This window comes from Jaculus jaculus, chromosome 6 (genome assembly GCF_020740685.1).
Source record: "Jaculus jaculus isolate mJacJac1 chromosome 6, mJacJac1.mat.Y.cur, whole genome shotgun sequence".
Lineage (NCBI taxonomy): Eukaryota > Metazoa > Chordata > Mammalia > Rodentia > Dipodidae > Jaculus > Jaculus jaculus.
The window spans coordinates 25,754,789-25,780,160 of NC_059107.1; the positions used below are offsets into that span (position 1 = coordinate 25,754,789).

At 42.2% G+C, this 25,372-nt stretch overlaps 1 protein-coding gene across 1 annotated transcript in view; it reads left to right on the forward strand.

Moving 5' to 3' along the window:
* Dock2 (dedicator of cytokinesis 2) overlaps window positions 1-25,372 on the forward strand; it is a 469,609-nt gene that overhangs the window by 197,756 nt on the left and 246,481 nt on the right. The window contains exon 26 of the mRNA XM_045152647.1: window positions 578-723. Within this exon, the coding sequence (XP_045008582.1) occupies window positions 578-723 (146 nt within the window). The remainder of the gene's footprint in view (window positions 1-577; window positions 724-25,372) is intronic.

Below are 25,372 nucleotides of genomic sequence, written 5' to 3' on the forward strand. Positions count from 1 at the left end.
AAAAAGGAAACAAAGAAAAATAATACTGTATGTTTCATTCTGGTATGTATTTATGAAAGAACTCATATAAAATATCTTGGAGGCTTATAACCACAGTATAATATTACTTACTCAAAGTAGAAAGAAAAGAAAAAATGGTATTAGAGAATTTCTACTGATCCATTTGAATAGTCTGCATTTGTATATACACACTTAGATATGGAATAAAATAACTTGTGCTATCTAAAGTGTGGGGGTTAGGAGAGAGTTAAGTACAAGGAGTTCTTAACCTAATCTTTAATAGTTACATTTTTACAAGGGGAATATATTTGTGAACTATTCCTTTAATGAAAAATCATATATTTTCTAGATTTTCTGTCATTTATAGAATTATAAATATACCATGGATATATTATATGTGGTAAATATACAAAACATTTATATGTAGTTATATATAATTTGAATGGGAAGTGTTTAACAAGAAATTACATTGAATAATAATATATCAGTATAGATACATTATGTGATATATGCATGTAAGAAAGAAAAGAACCGCAGTGGTGAGGAAGCCACATGCCTGTCACTGCCTTCCTTCCAGAATGCCGGGACATCCTGCTGCCTGTCATCACCAAAGAGCTGAAGGAGCTGCTAGAGCAGGAAGACTCACAGCACCAGGTCCTGGAGAAGAAGTACTGCGTGGAGCTCCTGAACAGCATCCTGGAGGTCCTCAGCTATCAGGATGTGGTGAGTTTTGTGGTGATGGTGCTGCCCTGGACTCAGAGTGTGGCTGAGCTCATGAAGCCCTGAAATATTCATGGTGATGGACAGCAGCTGAGGTCTAAAGATAAAAGCTAATGCCTGCTCGCAGGCTCATGGTTTCAGTGACTTATCCCCCATGATCGTGAAAGATGATGTGACAGGCGGCAGCTAGGCATGCAGCATTTTGTCATCCTGTGTCACTGTGGACATACTGTCCCCGAGTGGAGTCATGGATGTCAGCACAGCCTGTCCTGCTTGTGTTTCTGTTCACTAAAGTCCCCGTTTGCAGCATGGGGGGGGGGGACTTTTCATGCCCATATGGTTCAGGGAACACAACTGTTTTTGTGGTGCAGGAGCTCGGCTTGGTGAAACTCTCCTACAAAGGTAAAGATCGACTCTCTGAGTCGATTATCCAAGTCCATGCTCCAGAGAGAGGGTATGAAGTGGGATGGTGGAAGGACCCTGACTGAGGTGCAAACACACTATATACCTGGTGGTCATCATTCATCATTCAGGCACAGGTATGGAACTAAAAACAGATCTCAGTGGAGTGCCTGAGGGGCTTCTGTTGCAGTTACCCTCTCATTGCTGGGACAAAACACCCAATCTGAAGCAGCTTATGGGAAGAAAAGGTTTATTTGAAGATTATAGTTTTGATGTGAAATTAATCATGTTGGAGAAAGCACAACAAAGCAGGAAACTGGCTCACATCTTCATACATCAGCAACAGGGCAGGTAAAGCAATACTGAGGTAGCTGGTGAACACCCAACAGGGCTGGACTAATAAACCTCAAGGTCCTTTCCCCGTGACACATGTCCTCAAGCAAGGCTCTACTTCCCAAAGGTTCTACCAGCTGGGGATTGAGTGTCAAGCTTGATCATATAAACATGAAGCTATGGAAGATACCTTATATTCAGACCATCACAGCTTCCAATGGTTGTACTGTAGAAAAAAAAACAATCAAATAGGAGTGGTTCAGGTTGAAAGGCAGTGACTAGACATAGGCCTAGAGTTCTTGAGAACTAGCAGGATGGAGGTTAAGGTTTTTCATTGGCCCAGGTTCATATTAAAAGTTCAAATGACTCATCTATTAAATCCACATGGCCCTCACATGGGAATGGGTTCAGACTACTATGAAAACTTAAGCAAGCTAATAAATATTTTCTTAGTGCTTGTACGAACATTGCCCTTCACCTCTCTCAACCCTTGGAAAATTGCTCACAGAAGGGCTTTCTAGGTGACTATGTTGGTAGTTTAAAACTTAAAAGGGTGAGATTTCCTTACTGCATATATTCCATAGTCCAGTATGATCATTTGCTTCCTTATATTTGAATTTTATTCAATCTTTTTCCTCCTGTTTTTACCATCTTAATTAGCAGTCATCTTACAATTGGATGAATACAGACGCTTTCTCCATCCATCCATCCATCCATCCATCCATCCATCCATCCATCCATCCATCCATCCACCTATTCATCCATCCTTCTATTCAGTCACTTAGAAATACATGTCAAGTGTCAAGAGTGTGTAAGGCACTTGGGACCTTGTTTTATGCACAATATTATTCTTTTTTTTTGAGGGGGGTTGAGGTAGGGTCTCACTCTAGTCCAGGCTGACCTGGAATTAACTATGTAGTCTCAGGGTGGCCTCAAACTCATGGCAATCCTCCTACCTCTGCTTCCAAAGTTCTGGGATTAAAGGCGTGTGACATCACACCCAGCACAATATTATTCTTTAAATTGTCTCAAATTACTTTCAGGCTATGTGCAGAAAGCATATGTGAAAAGTAAAAGAAGTTCATGTTTGGACTTGGGCCTCAAATAAAAATGTCTCATTATATATAAGGAAAAAACAGCATGCCAAAAATAAAAAAAAAGATAAAAATAAGTTAAACACTTGTATTCATTTAGAATAAAAGGTACTCAATATATAATATAATAGCTAAACTCTAGAGGCATGCTGAAGGTATTAGAAGTACCAAGGACAGAGAGGGGGAAGGGAGAAGTGCATAAGCATTTTTGTCAAGGAAGTCTCTACAAAAGAAGTGAAATTTAGGGTAAAACCCTAAAGAGCTAGCTAGCTCTTAATTTTTTTTTTTTCTTGCTCTAGCCCAGGCTGAGCTGGAATTCACTACGTAGCCTTAGGGTGATCTCAAACTCGTGGCAATCTTCCTACCTCTGAGTGCTGGGATTAAAGGTATATGCCACCACACTCAGCCTTTAGCTCGTAATTTATATACCCCTTTATAGGCATTGTACCAATACTGTCCGTGCACTCTAATTAATCTGCTCATTGACAAAAAGTGGATTATTCCCACTTTGCAAATGAAAAAGCTGAGATTCATAGATAATTACTATTTAAGGCAGATAGCAAGTAATTCAAGCCAAGACCAGTCAGACTACAAAGTCTGTGTAATCATGAGCATGAAGATACAAAGACACAGCCTTTCCCTCCCACGGCCTAAAGGTCTAAACCACGGTGGGATGACACGATGATGCCACGACATGGCTACTCATGATTCCTTTGGGTAGATCAGGTTGGTGATGTTTCTGTATGTATATCAACTGGGTCCAAGCTTCACCATTTGACTTTATTTATTGCTATTTGAAGGGAGACTTTGCTGTTAGCTTGTAGAGACATAAGTTGACCCACCATTTCTACAGTAACAGCCTGAAGAATGCTTCTTTGTGATGAAAAAACACCTTGCAATGTTTATTATTGTGAAAGGTGTCATAGATCCTTGGGAGTGTGTGAGTTTGATAAGCCCAGTTTAATGTACTAAGTGTCCAATTCCTGATTTGGGCAGAAGGGTGGCTCCAGTAGATAGTGCTTCTGTACAGAAAATGCTGGGGCTCTCGGCAGATCTGGAGGCACCTCTCTCCTGAGGCAAAGTGATTCCTCCAGTTCTGCTCTGACATGTTGCCATCATTTTACAACTTTAGTAACACTACAGCATAGCCCACCAACTAGGGCCAGGAGGTTTCTATGTCACCCAACCTTAGTACTCAGGGCTTCCAAGCTGGGTAGTCAGTGGGAGGCCCTGAGCAGTCAAGGTGTGTGGGAGGTGTGATGTCACTTTCATGGTCTCTGAGTCTCCTTTATAATGAGCCCTGGCTGAAGACTAACCTACTCCTCTCTCAGGGTGAGTGACTATCTGCTGGAAGAGCTATTAAATGGAATTATCTCCACTGAGTTGGTACAAAGTTCTGATCTGGTGAGCCTCACACCACCTCCCCAGCTCAAATGAAAGGGAAACTCTTTCTCTGCTCAACAACTTCTTCAATTCACAGGACTCATTCCATAACCATGATTATTTTGAGCCAAACAACAAATCAGAAATCCCAAAGTGTCTAATATAAGTCTTTTGTTCTAGTTTATTGTACCTCTCAAGGCCAACTCCTGGGGTCTTTTATAAAAAGCAACCACGCTGAGCTGGGGAGATGGCTTCAGTGGTCAAGAGTGCTTTCCATGTAAGTATGAGAGCATGGGTGGGTCTGAGAGAACTTTAGTTTGACTCTCCAGAACCATATAAGAAGCTGGATGTGTCCAACATGTATGTAACCCCAGCCTATGTGAGGCAGAGACCAGAGATCACTGACCAAAAACAATAGCAGTAATGGGTTGGAGGAGAGACCCCCATCTCAGGCAAGTGCATAGTTGAGTGGTGGAGAAGGATACCTCATCTTCTCCTTGGGCTGCCACAGGTACACATGCATTTGCCTACACATGTGCACACACCATACAGTGTAACGCATTACAACACTAAACACACATAAAAGCAACAGTGCCAAGGCACCAGCCCAAGCATAGCATTCCATTGTTGGAGGAGGGCTCACAAGGAGAAGCTGCCAGGTGAGCAGCGTGAATGACCACAGTTCCAATGTAGAAGGTCTAAACCTTAAGCCTGCAACTGGGTAACCTGGAGATGCTGTTGAATCATAGTCCTCACCCTTAGGTCTAGAGGACAAGATTTGATCATTTATTTCTCTTCCCAACTTCCCAGGAGATGCAGATGTGGCTGGTCCAGGGCACACACTGAGAATCCCTGTTGGAATGGGGCTTGCTTTACTTTTTCTTCTATATTTACTATGAGTGGAGGATCTGCTGGACTCATTTTCAGTTCTTCATCTTCTTTATTCAAGTGCTCACTCCAGTCTAGCATCTAGTACTTTTCTGTATGCATTTAATAAACCATAAGAGAGTAAAATCTTCCAGCACATTCATTCTTCTCTTGAAGTCATTTTTGTAGGGTAGCAGGGACGTGGCATGTACTGTGTAAATCCAGACCATGATACATATGAACAATGAAATCTTACGCAGCTGTAAAAAAGCACATTTGTGATATTGGCATGAAAATGGATACAAGTAGAAATTATTGTGTCAAATGAAATAAGTCAGTCTCAGAAAGATAAAAATCACATGTTTTCTTTCATATGCACAACCTAAATTTAGATAGATAGATAGATAGATAGATAGATATCTGTCATGAAGCTAAAAAGGGGATCAGGAGAGGGAGGATGAGATCATAAGAAAGGTGAAAAATAAAGATTTATTTATTTATTTAATCACATTTGATAGGAAAGCAGAGGTGGGGAGTAACTAGGGAGAAGGAAGGGAATCAGCTGGGGCAGGGAGAGGGAGCACATGAGAAGGCAGTGGGGGAAGGGAATGAATGAGAATGAAGTATAATGCTATATATATATATATATATATGTATATATATATGTATATATATATGGTTGTCATGATGAAACCCAATACTTTGTGTGGTGATCAAAATTTAAGCCAGGGTATGGTGTCACACACCTTTAATCCCACTACTCAGGAGGCAGAGGTAAGAGGATTTCCACAAGTTCAAAACCACCCTGAGACTACATAGTGAATTCCAGGCTAGCCTGGGCTAGAGTGAGACCCTTCCTCAAAACAAACAAACAAAAAAATTAATTTAAAAAAGGAAGAAGGGAAGGAAGGAGGGAGAGAACAAGGGAGGGAAGAAGGAAGGGAGGAAGGCAGGGGAGATATCAACATCATGACATGTGCTCTTTGGCTTCCGTAGACACCAACTTTTCAAGGCTGGAATTCTGGAAGAAAGCAAATTTAAACAGGCATGTAGAACATGTGTCCTGAGTTTTTCCTCCTGGTTATTTGGGCCCTCGGTCTTGATGAGAGAATAGCTAGTTATTACTGGCCCTTAGCTGACACCATAGAACAAGCACTGTTCCACCTCAAGCATAGAAATGTCCACCTACTGGAACTATTGCAGGGGGAGAACCGGTGTGGAAGTGAAGTAATTATGGTGCAGAATGCCAAGCTTCCGTTCGAGCTATATTTTTGCAGTATGGGAAAGGATGCTTATCTTCAGGTGTCGTTGGGGTAATTATAGCCCAGCTCACCAGGCCCAAATGATTCTCTGTAGAGCTGGGTGGCTTATGACTCAGGGGAGAAGTCTGTACTAGACTGGATACAGATTTTCTTTTTTAATGATAGTGTTAAATTCTCTCACCTAGCTTTTGTCACTTGTGCTTAGCATTTGAATGATACCAACTCAAGTGAAGGATAAAAGGCCTGACTTTTGCTTCTATTACCTCTTTTCTTCCCCCCATCAGTGAGGAAGTTTAGTTGTCAAATCTCTACTTTCAAAGGTGCCTCACAGAGGTTTTATCCTGTGCCCCAGAGTACTAAATAACTTATAAAATTTAATTTCACACATACCTGGAGATACCTAGAAATAGTGTCCTTAGGTTTATAGTCTATTCTACCAAGAGAAGGGGAGTCACCATTTTGTACCTATTTTAGCATTGTGAAGTTGGTAGAGATCAGTTCTCATTCCAAAACGGAACTGGGCTGATTATACCTAAACTATGGAGCTAGATTTTAAAAAATATATATATATTATAGTGTGCTGACTCACAACTGTAATCCCAGCACTTGGAAGACTGAAGCAAGAGGATCAGAAATTCAAAGCCAGCCTATGCTACATGATGACTCCTAGTTTCATTGTTTTTTTTTTTTTCCTTTGGATCTGTAGACTGCACCAGGTGTGAGGGTTAGTTAGTAAAGTGCTCTGCTGATCTTGAGCCCTTGGAAGCTCTGGTCTCTTTCAGCTTGGACCCTGCAGAGAGAAGTTCTATTCATGCAAACTTCCAAGTTCCTGCTCAATTTCTGCAGGCTAGATAACAAACTACTGTTGGGCTTAGCTCAGCTATTCTTTCTTTGTAGAGTTTTCTCAGTTTCATTCCCCACTCTTCACTACTTCTAGAGAGAATTAAAGACTTTAAAAATATTATTGATTGATTTGCAAGGAGACAGAGAAAGAGAGACAAAGAGAGAATGTGCATACCAGGGCCTCTTGCCACTACAAATGAACTCCAGATGTGACACTTGGTGCACCTGGCTTTATGTGAGTACTGAGGAATTGAACCTGGGTCAGTAGGCTTTGAAAGCAAGCATTTTAAACCACTGAGCAGTCTCTCCAGCCCAAGACTTTCTTAGTTTTAAATTCTGTGCTTTCATAACCGTATGTCCACTCTGATAGTCCCACGTCAGTTCTTCTGTACATGCCCCCAAACCAGCCTTTAAGGACAGAAGCTTGGAACACAAGCCTTCCCCTCCACCTGATCGAGCTGACCTGGCTTACGGCATCCTCCTACCCCAGTCCTCTGCCTCCTCACCTGTGCCACTTCCTGGCACTGCATGCGGTTTTCATTGCCTGAACACATGCCCTCTACTCTTTGCCCTGCTAAATCCTACCTGAGCCTAGTTCAGAAGTCATCCAATGTCCACTGTTTCTAGGACAGCTTCTCTTATCCTCTTCCCTCCTCTGCTATGGTCCTGGGAGCAATGCACCTGCTGTGTTTATAGCTCCTGTGTGGCTATCCTCGGGGGCCTAATCTATCTTCTGCAGAGCTGGAGAGACCTGAGAAGAGAGACGGGCTGTGCCTGCCTACGCAACCCCGTTCCAGGGGATCCTGGCTTCTGAAGCTGTCTGGAAGGAAGGAGCATAAAATGTACATGGGGGCTGGAGAGATGGCTTAGCGGTTAAGCACTTGCCTGTGAAGTCTAAGGACCCTGGTTTGAGGCTCGGTTCCCCAGAACCCACGTTAGCCAGATGCACAAGGGGGAACACACGTTTGGAGTTCGTTTGCAGTGGCTGGAGGCCCTGGTGCACCCATTCTCTCTCTCTCTCTCTCTCTCTCTCTCTCTCTCTCTCTCTCTCTCCCCCTACCTCTCTCTCTCTCTGTCTGTTGCTCTCAAACAAATAAATTAAAAAAAAATGTACATGGCCCACCTGAGTACTGAGCAGCAGAGTCTGGATTCCCCTTGGTGTGTTCGGGTCCTAGGGGTATATTTTCCCTTCCTCTTTTTGACTTCTTTGGACAACATTTGCAAAGGCATGAATTAAACCCATGTCCTCATTGGTCTTCACAAGACCCTTTCTTGTTTTATGTATTTTGCCCCAAACAAAATTTTATCCAGTTGATATTTAGAGAACTAATCAGTTTTAATGTTTCATGAATCAGGAAGCCTCCCTTCTGGAAATTAGAAGGAATCCCACTGGGCATGGCTACTGAACAGTTTTGTGTAAAGTACCCTAAGCAGGGACTTGAAAAAGAATAATGAAAAAAGAAAGATGGGTTAACAGTGCATTTCTTCAGGGTGCTTTCCTGTGAGGGTTAAAATGGAGGGAGGACTTTCTTATGATATGGTTCTGACTGGCTGAGTCCTTTCCAATTGGATACTCTGAATCTCCCGATTTTTAGGAAAAAGAAAAATGGTCTCATTAGGGATTTTCTGACTATAGAACTCTTAGCACTATTTTGTGGCTATTTTGACTTGATCTGTTGGGCTTAACGGAGAAGCCCAGTCCAAACCAACAGCCTCCTATACGTTCATCTAACAATTTCTTACCTTTTATCTCCATCCTCTGCTTCCCATGGGTGGCTTGCTTAGTGTGATGAATATGCATGTGTGGTTAGAGGTACATGTCACTCTCTCTCGCTCGCTCGCTTTTTCTCTGTGTGTCTTTCATCGCTCCCTTAAAGAGACATTGACGGAAAAGCCGCTAGCTCCTGCTATTGTGTATGCGCCCTTTGGGTGATGGGCTGTGTCAGAGCAGGAACCCTCTAGACTGGAGAGTGTGTTGGTCCCTGGGGAAGAAAGCTCACTGTATAGTCTGTGCCTGGACCTTTCTTCTAACGTTTGTTCCTGCGGCCACGAGAAATTCCAGGTTCTCTGGTGATCTGAGCAGCCTGACTGAGGAAGGGTCAAAGGGAGGCGAAGCTGCCTCTTTGCATTTCCATCTAATTTCCAGGAATCAATACCATCCTGCCAAAGCAGCAGTGGTTTCTCCTAGCCTGCTTGCTGCTAGTATTTCTGATAAAAGGCACAGAGACCAGAGACTTGCTGAAATTCTGTCTCTGGGGCCCCGATTGCCCTAGACTTAAAGGAGAATTTCTGAGAATCCAGAACCTTCTCTGTGTTCATCTTGTTTTTACCTCAGCGGCTTCCACAGACTTCCACGGTGTGAGGCATGTTTTTACCAAGCTGCCACAATGGCTCTTCAGGGAGGACGATCCCATGGCTGTTTGTCCAGGTCCACTACATGCAGAGATAAGCTTTGTGCCGGTGAGGAAGCTGAGATTCAGAGAGCAGTGAGTTGTCATTCCAAATTCCAAGTAAGGCTGGAAACTAAGAAAATCTCCCCAGCTCACTCCAAAATCTACAGCTTCTCATTTGCCTCCTTACTGCTGCACACTGACCCTGCTGCATCTCCAGCATATCCCTTCGTCAGCGGAGGTCGGAACACATGTTTAGAGAATGCCCATCATGTGCACAAATCTATATAGGAGGCCAGAGCAGGAGGGAAATCCCATCTTTGCTTCTTAGTAGCTCTGGAATCTTGGGACATCATCCAAGCTCTCATTAATAATGGGATGCACCCTCTGCAGGGGTGTGATGGTTACAGTAAAGAATACCTGTGGAGGGCTGGAGGGATGGCTTAGCAGTTAAGGAGTTTGCCTGTAAGGCCAAAGAACCCAGGTTCAATTCCCCAGAACCCATGTTAGCCAGATGCACAAGGGAACGCATGCGTCTGGAGTTTGTTTACAGTGGCTGGAGGCCTGCTGATTTTCTCTGTCTCTGTCTCTCTCTCTCTCTCTCTCCCTCTTTCTCTGTCAAATAAATAAATAAATAATAAAAAAAATATTTTTAAAAGAATATCTGGGGCTGGAGAGATGGCTTAGTGGTTAAGCGCTTGCCTGTGAAGCCTAAGGACCCCGGTTTGAGGCTCGGTTCCCCAGGTCCCACGTTAGCCAGATGCACAAGGGGGCGCACGCATCTGGAGTTCGTTTGCAGAGGCTGGAAGCCCTGGTGCGCCCATTCTCTCTCTCTCCCTCTATCTGTCTTTCTCTCTGTGTCTGTCACTCTCAAATAAATAAATAAAAAACGAACAAAAAAATATTTTAAAAAAAAGGCATGTGCCACCACCATGCCTGGCAAAAAAAAATAAATAAAAGAATATCTGTGGAAACAGGGTGTAGCATAGATGAGAACCTTCATCCTGGGTGTAGTCTTTCTCCTTCCTCATTGTACCCTTTCCCTTCTGTTCCTTTTAAAATTTATTTATTTTAGAGAGATAGAGAGAGAGAAAAGTAGATAGATAGAGAGAAAGAGAGAGAATGGGTACTCCAGGTCCTCCAGCCACTGGGAAAAAAACCAAAACTACATGCTCCACCTTGTGCATTGACCTATGTGGGCATTAGGGAATCGACTCCTGGGTCCTTAGGCTTTGCAAGCAAATGCCTCAGCTGCTAAGCCATCTTTCCATCCCCTTAAATCTTGTTTATTTATTTGAGAGAGAGAGAGAGAGAGCCAGAAAGAGGCATATAGAGCACCTTCTATGCATCTTACTCTGTGGCAGGCTGCTTTTCAGAAACAAACCTGTAATCTTTTCCAGGCCAGCAAAAGGGCCAAGTGACCTGCTGGGGAAATGACAGACAGGCACTGAGCCCAAGGGGAAGACTCAACAGCCCCTTTAGGCTGGAAGCCAGTCACCCACCCAGACCTGGTGGCAGCGGATGCTTTGGGTCCTCTGTGGCTGGCTGCGTCCAGCCTTCCCTGGCAGGCCTCTGGCCCTCAGGAATCTCTTGGAGGGACTGGTGTCTTGCTTCTGTTTCCAGGCTCCTTTGTACTGTTCCAGAAACTTGGGGCTCATGAGAGCCACTGAGCCGTGTGGTGTACTGGAGCTGGCTCATACCAGCTCCTGGGTATCATGTGTTTAGTTCTCAGGAATTTTGTGAGGCAGTTGTTAAATTACTGCTAACTTTACACATTTATTGAAGTGTGTAATACGATTAAATAAACCATATTGAAATCAAATGCAATACATATCAAAACTTAAATGTTCCTAATTACATAGCAAGGTTTACTTATGTTTTGCCTTTAGTTTTGTTTGAGACAGGGTCTTAAGTAGCCTAGGCTGGTTGTTGAGTTCCTGATCCTCCCGCCTCAGCTTCCTGGGGTTGTAGGCATGAGCCCCCGCACCTGGTTTGGGTATCTATTCGTTTAAGGTTATTTACATCTCTTGTGTCTGGATTGAAGAAATACTACTGAATGTTTGCCTACTGGGCCTAAAGTTCCATCGTGAAGAAAATTACTTATAGTACAAAAGGGGACAAATTGTAACTAAGGCCGATACGTAGTTTTGTATTTCCCAGGGAACCAGTTGACAAAGGTCTACTTGCACACTGCTGCCCAGGACCCAAAGGGACTGCCCCAAACCAGAAAAACCTCAAAGCCCAGAAGAGCTACCTGAGTACTCATCTTGTCCCCAGCTGCTCTAAACCTGCTGGCTTGTAGAGGTTCTCATGGGATTGGTCCAAGAGTCTGCATTCCAGGTTGTATTGATCTGAAGATGAGACGAGTGCCCAGCTTAAGGAAAGGAGGGGAGATATGGCTCATTTCTTGTGACAATGCTTATTGACCAGTGATGGCTTTTCCCCTGATAGTGTTGAAAATTATGAGGACTTGTGTAAGGCAGTGCAAAAAAGAAAGTCCGGTCCCACAGGTTTGCTATGTATAGTCTAGATGTCTGAACCCACAAATATGGGAATGGCAGGCTGATATTGGGGTTATCTTTCACCTTAGTAGGATTTGCCTTTAGTCATGAAATAAAGCTGATTTTTTTTTTTTTTGATCAGGTAAATGCCAATTGTTACCAGGAAGAATCATCAGTGGGCCCTAAATAATTATCAAAAGTACAAGGAGAAGCAAGGTGTTTACATAATCTTGAATTATCTTTCCTAAATATCCACTTTTTATAGTTTTTTCATATATATATATTTATTTATCACAGGGTATACACTTTTTATTATTTTAATTTTGAGAAACAGAGCTAGAGAGAGAGAGAGAGAATGGGCACACCAGGGCCTTTCTGCCCCTGTGAACAAACTCCAGATGTATGTGCTCCCTTGCACACATGTGTGACATTGCACACTTGCATAACTTTGTGGCTGGCTATGTGGGACCTGGAGATTTGAACATGTATTCTTAGGCTTTGCAGGGAAATGCCTTAACTACTAAGCAATCTCTCCAACCTGGTTATGCACTTCTATAGTGGAGCAATCAGATGGATATAATTAATAGGAAACAGACTCTGCCTTGGTTTCTCCTACTGTGCTCTCCTAAGGCAAATCACTTTTGCTATCAAATTGGTGTCAAGGGATTCCCCATATATATATATATATATACACACACACACACATATATATTTTCAGCAGACACCAGCTGCAAAAGATAACACTTACTTAGTTCATTTCTGATGCTGTCTACCTGGAGGTAGATCATAGGCCACAGGTTGAAAACAGTCCCTGTGTGCAAGCCTCTGTTTGTTTTACTTGTGTTTTTGACTGATCCACATAAACTGGGTATGGTGGTTTGCATGTAAAATGATCCCCATGGCCTCAAGTGTTTGTGATAAAGCCTCAAACTGAGTCCTCAGACAGTGGAGCCTTGCGGGAGGAGGTGGGTCTTGAAGGAATTTTACTTCAGTGCACTGGGTGTCAGAGCTAGCTACCTCACTCAGATGACTCTCTTTTCTGATGATGTATGTAAATGTGAGCTGATTGCCTGCTCTGCCATGCTTTCTCTGCCAAAATGAAACTTCTCAAAACTATGAGTCAAAAACAAACCTTTTTCTTCCATTGGCTGTTCCTTGCCAGGTGTTTTGTCCCAGTGATGAGAAGATACCACTACATCAGGGTACCCACAGTGTACTCTTTGGATTCATTTACCTTCTAGAGCAGCTCACATGACTCAGGGAAGCACTTATGTCTACCTGTTTATTCTAGACTCTATATTGGCATAGAGGATACAGGTGCTTAAGTTTATACATCAAGGTACAAAGCTTCTGTGTCCTGCTTGGACACCCTACTTCCTGGAATCTTCCATATGCCCAACATTGTAGGAGCTCTCTGAAGCCTGGCCTATATGGATTTATGGAGATATCATTGCACAGGATGAGTCCTAGTTGCTTGTGTGGAGAAGACCACCAGATCTGTGAGTTCAGAGCCTTTAGCATTTCTTCCTTAAAGGGCAAGATCTCTTCTGGAAAGGTTGTGGGGGGGGTCTTAACATCTGCTATGAGACAAACACACACCAGAGAATCTTTTTTTCTCTTCAAGACCAAAATAGAGAGAAGGCGAGATTTAAATTTCTATGGCTAGTTTTGGAAAAGAGGAATTCTAGTAGCTGCGGCCTACCTTGTGAAGGGAACTTTTAGATACCGCCCCCCCCCCCCCAAAAAAAAACCAAATTTATATCATAATACCATTACAAAAGATTGAAAACAAAAAGATTGACAGAAAATGGATTGGTATATCATGCCTCTCCGTATGTCCCACAGAAGACACAACTGTGGAGAATCTTGCTCAGAATGCACAGCTTTCATGTAACCTGGTAGGAAATGAGCTGAAAGTGAGGACAGCATAACAGACCAGTGTCTTCATCATTGAGCTCACGAAACACTGTGAAGATCAAGGGACTTTTACAGATTGTCAAGGGCTAAAACACATGTGTGTAGACTCTTGACTGATTAGCTTGTGGACCAGAAAATTGACATTGGGAGGGGGCATATCAGGAAAATTAGTATTAAATCCACAGTTCAGTTAATAGTACTCTGCCTTGTATACTTCCTGGTTTGACCACTGTACCCTGTTTATGTGAAGTTCTATAGGGCATGTTGGGTGACCATGGCAGAGAAACGCTACCCCTTTAGTAATGTTTCTATAAAGTTAATGGTTTTATCAAAACAGAAACTTTAAAAAAAGATCTTAAAAGGTTTAAGCGAGTTTTGAGGTGAGTAGTTCCTGCCAGGGCCATGGTTGCCCTATGTAGACAAGGTAATTGATAAAGATGTTCCATGTTTTATCAGTTAAAACCAATAAAATCTACAGCTGGCAAGGCTTAGTAGAGGATTCCACTTGCAAAATGGCTGAAGTGCCCCAACCCATTAGGAGGTCAATGGAACTTCCTAGCACTGAACAATTAGGTAATTACTTGGAGTGCATTTAACACGGCTAAGCCAGCACTGGCAATAGGAGGAGCATGTGACCCTGGCCTGTTTCCAAGGACCTGACAGGCTGCAGCATGTCATGTAGACTGTTTGACAGTCCTGTCCTGGCTATAATTCCTAGGCTCAGGGTGTGTGGCTTGAGTATCACCTGATCTCTGCCTGGCTGGCTCAGCAAATGGGTGATTTGGTTCTGCTTACCAAGACCAGATGGTCTTTCGGTCATTGGTTCTCAGAGGAACGACTTGGAAAATGAGAAGACAGCTTTTGTTGATGGTTGACTAGAGTATCTCCCAATAAAGTTAATTGTCCAACATGTTTTGTCCCCTCAGCACCAAGTAAAGGGTTCTTCAATGTTCCTTTGTCTTCCATGACCAAAGTTTAAAGGAACTTGCCTATGGCACGGTGGCCTCTCCACTCCCACTCTGTCCTGTCCTCAATCCCTTCTGCTGCATGTCTGCCCAGCAGGGACAGGATAGCGACACATCAGTGAGGCACCTGCCTGGGCATGCAAGAAAAGTGTAAGTACACATTAAAAATTCAGTAACAGGGGCTGGAGAAATGGCTTGGTGGTTAAGGCACTTGCCTGAAAAGCCAAAGGACCTTGGTTCAATTCTCCAGGACCCATGTAAGCCAGATGCACAAGGTGGCACATGCATCTGGAGTTCATTTGCAGTGGCTGGAGGCCCTGGCACACCCATTCTCTCTCTAGACCTATACCTCTCAAATAAATAAAAGGTAAATATATTTTTTTAAAAATTCAGTAACTGAAAGGGTGTGGTGGTACATGCCTTTAATCACAGACTCAGGAGGCAGGGATAGGAGGATCACAGCGAATTTCAGGCCACTCTGAGCCTGAGGCTATGTAGTGAATTCCAGGCCACTGACCTAGAGCAAGACCCTACCTCAAATAATAATAATAATAATAATAATGGGATTGAAGAGATTTCTCAGTGGTTAAGGTGATTCCCTAATACCCACATAAAGCCACATGCACAAAGTGGTACATGTGTCTAGACTTCATTTGCAGTGCCTGGAGGCCCTGGTGCCTCTATTGTCTCTGTCTGTCTCTCTTCTCTCTATCTCTCTTTGCTCATAAATAAGTAAATTACAATATTGTTTTAAAAATTCAGTATCCAAGAAAATTTCCAGGAGTGGTAGTGAACTCCTATAATTCCAGCACTAAGAAAGCTGCTGCAGGAGACTCACCATAAGCCTGAGGACCACCTGAGCTACATGCATCATGAAACCCTGTGTACAAAAACAAGAGAAGCCGGGCGTGGTGGCGCACGCCTTTAAGCCCAGCACTCGGGAGGCAGAGGTAGGAGGATCGCTGTGAGTTCGAGGCCACCCTGAGACTCCATAGTGAATTCCAGGTCAGCCTGGACTAGAGTGAGACCCTACCTCTAAAAAAAATAAAAAAATAAAAATAAGCACAAAAACAAGAGAATAAGGATGAGGAAAAAGAAAAGAAAATAATGAATACATTAATGTAATATTACAAAATCAATATAAGCTATCTTTTCATCATGGAATTTTTATTATTTGAATTTTGAAAAATATTGCATTAAATTTTATTTGTCTTAATTGATGACTTGGGGGCTTCAGTTTTTCTCCCTAGGTGGGTACCTCACTCATCTTTCCCCTCCATCCCAGTTGTTGGCCTTGCAAAGTGCATGCTATGAATGCTGCTCACCTATGGACAGTGTAGCTCAGTGGTAGTGTACTAGCTTGGCATGTACACCATCACAGCGTGCTCAAGGGAGAGACAGACAGATAGAGAGAGAGAGAGAGAGAGAGAGAGAGAAGGGGAAAGATACTACAAAGCTACAGTGCCCACGTTGAGCTGTGCCCCAGGAATGACTAAGGCAGGTTGAGGAGTAATGAACAAAATACCTTCTGTTCTTCCCCTAGGACTGTGGAGGGTCCTGTGGAAGAGGTCTGCTTGCGGGGAGTCCTCACATAAAAGCCCGAGTTGAAAAGACCTACCATTTACATTCTAAACCTTCCCTTGCTTCTTAAAGAGCCTATCTTGCATAATTTGAATTTAATTTCTTGTTCACATTTAGGAGGCATGAGTTAAAAGCCCCTCAGCAGTAGGAAAATATGGCTACATTTGGTCCAGTTACAGTTCCTGGTCAATATAAATCCTTAAGTGTAAAGTAAGGAAGGTGAGTGGCGTGATTTTTGGGACCCTTTGAGCCACTCCTCTGTCCACGGGATTCCAGCTGACACATATTGTCTGGGGACAGCAACCAAGGACTGACTATACCAGGGAAGCTTCTGGCAAACAATTCTAGAGTTCTGGAATAGACAGTGTCTTAGGAGCTTTATCAGGTAACTTTCTAGGAGATAAACACAATTGATTTAGTGCCCAGATGAGAAGATAGGAAGTTTAATTTCAGCGGTTTCTTCAAGCAGCCTGGCACGCTAAACTTGCCTTTGACTCGCCGTAACTACTTCTTCTAATTGGAATCTAGAGTCAACACAGTTTTTGTTTTTGTTTCTATTTTTTCTCCAACCACATTTCCAGCTGTTTTCAGCTGACATTTTGTGATCTAGCAAGCCAGGTTCTCACTCTTCTACCAAGTCTGCATGCTCTTTCTTCTTCCGTCGTTCCCTCTATACCTTGGGTACCCTGGGAGGCACACTTTATCATGCTTTTGCAAGACCGGAAGACGGTTCATACTCACCGACAGAGAGATAGATTTTGTCTTGCCTGTGGGATTATTCAACCAAAGCCACAGTCCTTCTCCTTCCCATTATTTTGTAGATGACTGGATTTTCTCTCCTCCATTATCCGCTCTGCCATTGTAGACATGTGAATTGGGTCCCCTGACAGCCAGACCTCACCTTGCCTAACGGGTCCAACCCAGTTTCCCTTTCCATTAAGAATCCTTCTAGCACAGTCGTTGCCATGGGCTCTGCTGGCCTCTGACAACTCTGGGCTGTATCCTAGAACTCAGCACTGCATTGTGCACAGTTTCATATTTGCTCTTGTCACTTTAGGAGTTTTGGTACATGTGGAGATCAGACTGTACAATTTTTTTTTTTTTTTTGCTATTTTCCTTTGACACCAAGCCAAGCCTCTCCATCTAACAGCTCACTGAACATTAAGTAAGCAGCTACTGTCTGTGAGGCAGCATGCTCGACACTGCGAACACAAGATGAACAAGACTAGCTACTCTCATATTCGCGACTGCACCAGAGCCTCTTTCCTAGCACCTTCCACTCAGCTCTCATGCTTGGCCTCAATTGTCTATTTATTATTTCCAGACGCACAGATGCATCTTATCTTAGGCCTGTAAGGTGCATATAAATTACCATGACTAGTACTTTGGCTATAATGAATTTGCCTATAATGAATATTTTGAATAATATTTGAATAATAGAATATCTAAATGAAAATTTAGAATAACAAAATTTGAATAATATAATGAATATTTTGAATTAATGAATACAATGATTTTTTTCTGTATTGAATATTTAAACATAGTTATCTTTTGAAGCATGGGTCACTTTATTTTCTCTCTGACCCATGCAGCTCATTTCATAGATATATATCTATAGACATATATCCACCCCTGTGTCTTAAAAATGTGACATAGGCACTCATTTACTAAAAGTATTCTTCTAAGGGTGTTGTATATAGGTTTTATAGACTTTCCGAGGATGGGGCTAATTTATGTTGTATTTCTACACTTTCTGCCATGGTGCCAAATGCCAAGCAGACACTCAGTAATTAATCTCTGTGGTTTGATTGATCCTTTCATCTTCAATTATTCTATTTTCTAGAAAGACATGCTGACATTAATTTTATATTGTATACACAGCAGAACCTAATGAGAAAGGGCAGTCTGCTGGTGCTGCATCAAAATACTATATAAAAGCAGGCACCAGACATGAGCAGTGCAGTGGCCTCAAAATTGTTGATGCATCTGTTTAGAATTACCATAGAAATAATACACCAGAGTGTTTGCATGCTCAGAATGGCCTGTGTAAGCATGCTTACTTAGCAGACAGTATAATTGAAATCTTAGGCTGAGATGACAGGCTTTCCTTTCTCCTTGTCACATGCATAGGTTATGAACATGGTATATGTGCCACTCCTCACACTTGGCTTACCTTTACAGTGTCTGTTTTCCCAAAGGACAACAAGCCTCAAGAGCATCAGGACTGTATCTGTCTCTTCACTACAATATTTGCCCATAGCACCAGGCTAGTGAACAGTCAATAAATAGTTGTTAGTTTATATTGAGTTAAGTTCTAATTCAAAGATTTTAAGGCTCTGGAGATACAAAGACATGGATTGGGATCCTGGTGTCACCAAAAACTGTGATTTTGGAAAGCCTGCATGGTCCTTTTGCGTTTATTAACATTTACCATGAAGTTACCTACCGTGATATTTAATATGTTTCTTCTTCCCTTCCACTTTGCTCCAGAGTTACTCCTCAAAATACATTTTAGTAGTTGATTGATGATGTCTGTATGTGGAGTCTTGGATGAGGTGCTGGTGGCAGGGAGAATGATGATGGTGGCAGGGTCTTCCAGCAACTTTTGGGAACATGTAGATTCAACTTCTTGATCTATTTCTAATGGACTCTGCAATCTGAGGCAGCTCACTCAAACACGTCTGACACAGTGTGATGAAGGATTTCACTTATTTTTAAGCCTTTCCACCTAAATAGCACTGTCTTCAGGTGAGTGAGTGTAAACAATATTTTGGGATAGACCCTAGAGGTCTGATTGATTTGAATTCAGTCTCTTGCTTATATTAACTATTAATGCATGGTTCACAATCTTCCTTATAAAGTCATGTTTTAAAAATATTAATATAATGTTATTCATAATCTAAATACAGTGCCAAACACATTACATACAAAGGTCAGTTAATTTTAAACTACAACCTTATGATTAAGGTGTTATCAGCCTTGTGTTACTGATGAGCAAATGAAGGCTTAAGTAGTGAAGCACTCTCCAGGTACAGAGCAAGCTTGTAGTGGAGTCAGAATTTAATTTTTATAAATCTAAACCTTTCCCTGTGCATCTTATCAAAGGGTAAGTAAAAACAGAGATGTCCCTTAGCTATTAAGTATGTTCATAAAAATGCTTCTAGATTAAGCCAGGCATGGTGGACACACCTTTAATCCCAACACTCAGGAGGCAGAGGTAGGAGATTCACTATGAGTTCAAGGCTAGCCTGAGACTATTTAGTGAATTCCAGCTCAGCCTGTGCTGCCAGATCAAGGCACTGCCTCAAAAACAAACAAACAAACAAAAACACAAACAAAAATGCTGGAATGTTAACTGGAAAGAGCGTCATACAAATATCTATATGCTGCATGGAGATTTTACATGAATAAGGGCAAGAAGACATCACGGAAGGATGAACAGTGAGATTGCTGTAAATGCTGGAATTATGGGCACATTATATCATTTTTTGTTTCTCGGAATGCTTATATAGTAAATAATGGATGTTTTAAAGAATACTCTGCATAATTTAGGGGAGTGATCTGAATGAATAAGGAGATGATTAACTTTGATGCTATAGTTTATCCTATATACATTTTTCTGAGAGATCATAAAGGTAAGAAAACTGATAAGGCTGGTATTGTTGACACTCCCCTCTGGCTTGAGAAGTGTCATGGTGGCTGGAGGACAAGACAGTGGAAGTACATTCCTCAAAGAAAATCCCAGGGAGGCACTGGAAGACCAGAGCCAACCTCTGAAGAAGTGCAGTATTTCCCTGAAGCCAGACTTTTAGGGAACAGAAAGGATTGTAATGGTATGTATTGATTTTCAACTTGACAGGGACCTAGAATTGCCTGTGAGGGATTATGTAGATTAGGGTAGACTCTGTGCATATCTGTGATGGATTATCTTGATTAAGTTAATTAAGATGGGAAGACCCACCTTAACTGTGGGAGGCTTTATCCCATGGGCTATGTAAACAGGAGAGAGCTGGCTGAGCACCTGCATTCATTACTCTGTTCTGCTTCTTCTTTTTTTTTTTTTATAATTTTTTTTTAAATTTTATTTGAGAGCAACAGACAGAGAGAGAAAGACAGATAGAGAGAGAGAGAGAGAGAATGGGCGCACCAGGGCTTCCAGCCTCTGCAAATGAACTCCAGATGCGTGCGCCCCCTTGTGCATCTGGCTAACGTGGGACCTGGGGAACCGAGCCTCGAACCGAGGTCCTTAGGCTTCACAGGCAAGCGCTTAACTGCTAAGCCATCTCTCTGGCCCTCTGTTCTGCTTCTTATGATGGACCTACTTCAAGCTGCTTCGACCCCTTGTCACCCTGCCTTCCCTGCCATGGTGGGCTGTCACCTAGACCTCCAAACTGAAATAAACCCTGCGTCTCTTACGCTGATTTTTGTTAGGTATTTTGTCCCAGCCATGTGAAAGTGACTGATACAGGGTTACCTTCACACCCGGGGACAAGAAGTACATGACTACGTGAAGGTAAAGAGAAATACTTATAATCTCCTAAAAATATCCCCAAAGGCTAATTATTTATGCACTTGAAATCTCCCCTGGACATCAAGTCACAGTGCCACATCCTCCTGCTCTTATGTTAAAACCTAAAAAAAAAAAAGTGTTCCATGTAAGAGAAAAGGAAATAGTTTGCCAGCATCTTTGATTTTTGAGAATGGATGATTTATGAGCCTATAGTTTATGTATGCATGGTGTGCATGTATGTGCATATGCATGTTCAAATGTGCATAGGGCCATTTGTGTGCAGGTATGTATGAACATGTGTGAATGTGCATGTGGAGGACAGCAAACATCCAAACATTAGGCATGCAGTTCACTTCTTTTTAAGATGAAGTCTGTCACTGGCCTGATGCTAATGGATGAGGCTAGACTGACTAGCCAGTGAGCTTCAGGGATCTGCCTGTCCCAGCCTCTCCAGCTTTTGGATTGCAGGTATGTTTCCACGCTTGGCATTTATGTCTTTACTGGGGAGTTGGACTCAGATCTTTATGCTTGCGAGCTGAGCACTTTGCTAACTGAGCTATCTTTTCAGCCTCAATTATATTCTTTTTACATTGATCTCTGAATTGTTAAAATATAAAGTCAATTCCAGCAGTCGCTTTCCATTCACCTTTTTAACCTGTCAACTCTCTGTCCATTCACTGACAAATGCAGTTCATGGATTTTCATATGCATTTAGTGATTACTCAGCACCAAGCATGACACTATATTTTGGAGTTCGACAATGGAAAGTGATGGTTCCCTTAGTCACAGGACCCAAGAACAGAGCTTTATGGGAATTAAAGAGAAGAATATCAACTGCACCGGGGGTGAGGAGGGATTCAGAGCAGTTGAGTTAGGCGAGGCCTCTCAGAAGTATTGATTGTGTTGAGGCTTTTTAAATATTTTTTTAAATTTTTATTTTCCTTTATTTATTTGTTTAAGAGAGAGAGAAAAAGAGGGGGGAGTGGAGAGAGAAAGAAAGGGAGACAAATTGGGTGTGCCAGGGCCTCCAGCCTCTGCAAACACACCCCAGATGCATGTGCCACCTTTAGCATTTGGCTTATGTGGGTCCTGAGGAGTCAAATCTGGGTCCTATGGCTTTGCAGGTAAGTTCATTAACTACTAAGCCAACTCCAGCCCAAGGTTATGATTGGTAAAAGATTAATAGGTGACTAAGGGAAGAGGGGCATCTTAGACCCAAATCAAAACCGGCTCACATTATTTCATTTTGGGTTTCTCTCTGCGGGAGAGTGAGCTGACCAAGACTGGTTGGGATAAAGACCAAGGGAAAAGAAAACACACTAGGTCCAAAGGACTGAATTCCCCCTTGGAGTTACCAGAAGCTCAAGGCAAGATTTCCCAAGCTTGGCTTCATGGGGACATCATGGTGGGGGAAGCAGGGCAGACTCTGGAAAGGATTGTTCTGACTCGTCATGAGACCTGACCCAGGCCAAGGGTAAACATACATGAAGGATAGCTATGGGATCTTAGGCTATACATGATCAGAAAAGCACTTATAAAGTCTTGTTCACTAAGGTGCACATTCTCCCCAGTCAGTAAAGCAACTCCCACAGAATTCCTGGACCTGGCTTATTTATCATCTTCCTGAGAACAATGTCATGGTTCTTTTCTCACTTGTGCTTCTCCTATAGTCATGCTTTACTATCACAGAGTGGACCTTTAAAACTGGAGCTAGATTTTCTCTATCTCTGGATGTCTAGCATTCCCCTATAGAACACGGGACATAGGAAGTCAGCCTGGTTGTGTATCAGAAATGATCTTCAGAGCTTTCAAAGGGGGCTTCACCACTATAATCTTAGAATTAGTTTAGGGTGGAACCTGGGCAGGAATGTTTTTCTATATTTATAAGTTGATCAGGTTATTCTAAAAAATGCAGCTATATACATGGCTGAAGTAATGTTCATAAATTGTTTATCAAAGTATTGCATTATGTAACAAATGTTATCCTGGCCATCTCACTTTTGATATTGCTATGGAATGGGAAAGAACAGCAGTCTGGTATTTAGATAGCTTCAAAAGAATCCAAATTCACCTCATATCTCAGAGCACAGTGGCAGATGACCATTTCCAGATGCTGTACACTCATTTGAAAGAAATCCTTAATATAGTTCCAGGAACTAACACATGGATTTGGTTCCAGATGAATTGCTTATGGTAGCCAACTATGCTTGGCTGTCACTGATTGAGCGTTCATAGGAAAGGTTTTCTTTCTCACCAGCTGTTCAGGGAAGGATAGGAGCCATAAATTAAAAAGTCAGGGCACTGAATATGTAGAATGAGAAATGAGGTAGCTCTTCTTTTAATCAAAACAGAAGAAAAAACAGAAACTACAAATAGAATGGGAAATTTCACAATAAACTACTTCTATCTCCAGGAAATTTGTTGTAACTGCTCAGGTTGGTCATAGAGGAAAGAAAATGTAGAGGATGTGAGAACATTTAGTTTTAGCTTTCCAGAAAGAATTGGGTAAGGATGTGGTGTTAGACGTGTGTTGGAACTTGAAAAACAAGGAGAAATAATCACCATTAGTAAACATTGAAAAATAAAGCACATATGAGGTGTCAATATTAAGATGAAAACAATTACTCTATAGGGTAAGGGGGAGAGAGGAAAGTACTTTTCATAACAAGGAGGATTTTTGTTTATGGAGCAGTGATTTCTTCAGCACCATGGACAGAAGCACTTTTGGCCCTTCCTGTTCTTTATAGGGATGTCTTTCTGGGAAGGACTTTAATTACACCCATTCTGAACTGATGAAACTGTGGTGGTGTGAGGGCACACACTTGTTACTCAGATTTATTGGACTGTTCTAGCCAGGTTTTGGCACTTCAAATAGACATCCTTCTTCCATCCTACTCTGCCAAAGGGAAAGAAGTAAGATTTTAAGGCCTCTTGTTACTGGTAATTTTTCTAACGTTTCTGGCACAACCAATCCCGAAGTGGATGAGTGAACAGAGCAGCTGACTTTGACAAGAGTGTAGAGCACTGAGGTAGCTCCTGTCTCGAGGCATGATATTACGTTCTCCTGACTTGGAAGAAATCTGTAGGAAGAACCTACTGTAAGACACAGAAGCAGTAGACTTCTAATTTGCTAGGGGGACTGTGTTAGCCATCTCTGAGTGAACTGTCTGATATCCATGTTCTGTCCCTGGAGGATGGTGGGATGATTAGAGGTGTTTTCACTGTAGGAAGGAGAGGAGATCGTGGGTATTTCTGGCTTCATTCTTTCTCTGCCTCTTTTATCTGAGGTCAAGCTGTGTTCCCAGTGGAGTTGAAGAAGTCTGTGCTCAGGTGTGTCCTGACTTTACATTCTGGTTCCATTCCCTCATCTAAAAAAAAAATCTCACTTCATCCTCTGAAACATTTCCTCTTCACTTCCGATTAAAATTCCTAATTGATAAAGATCTACATCCACTTGATCAAATCATGGTGTTACTCATTTTCTGTGAGCTACTCATGATAGATGTTGAACCTAAAATTATGGAACAGGCCTATTCTCTGTTTTCAAAAGAATTCATTGATGACTCACCGTCTAACTGTTCAGGAGTGTGAAGGGGCAGGTAGCACACATTATAAAATCTTCAGAGGATCTAATCTTTTTTTTTTAATTTTTATTTATTTATTTATTTTAGAGCAACAGACACAGAGAGAAAGACAGATAGAGGGAGAGAGAGAGAATGGGCACGCCAGGGCTTCCAGCCTCTGCAAACGAACTACAGATGCGTGCGCCCCCTTGTGCATCTGGCTAACGTGGGACTTGGGGAACCGAGCCTTGAACCAGGGTCCTTAGGCTTCACAGGCAAGCGCTTAACCGCTAAGCCATCTCTCCAGCCAAATCTAATCTTTTTTTAACGTTAATTTTTTTTATTTATTTACCAGAGAGAGAGAGAGAGGGGAAGAGAGAGAGAGAGAGAGAGAGAGAGGGGGGGGGGAATGGGAACACCAGGGCCTCCAGCTACTGCGAAGTCCAGACACATGCACCACCTTGTGCATCTGGCTAATGTAGGTCCTGGGGAATCAAACCTACGTCCTTGGGCTTTTCAGGCAAATGCCTTAACCGCTAAGCCATCCCTCCAGCCCAAGCTTATCATCGTAATGCTCTCATTCAGGGTTGCATTTTACCAGGATATAGTGAGCTTTGGATCAAGAATGGAATCCTATCTATGGAACTTCAATTATCAGTAAAAAGCAACAAATATGTTTGGGATGGAGAAGAATCACGCTGGTGTCCACACTCCTTATGACTGCAACCAGGCTATATATGGAGATAAAAGGTGATGATAAAAGTGACACAAAATCCATGAAGACAACTCTAACTTTTTGGTGGAGAGATTGAGAGAACTGGTGCAGTATTGAAGGGAGACAAAAGGTTCACTGCGAAGAAGAGGCATAGAAGCCGGGAAGTCTATGTTGGATGGTTTCCTAGTTCATTAGTGGCAAATCTTTATCTCCCATGAATCCTTTGCTGATATTAGTGCCATGGATGCATACTCTAAAATGCACTGTTTCCCAAACAAACACCATACATTAAATATTAAGTAATCTGTTTATTCATTTATAAAAAC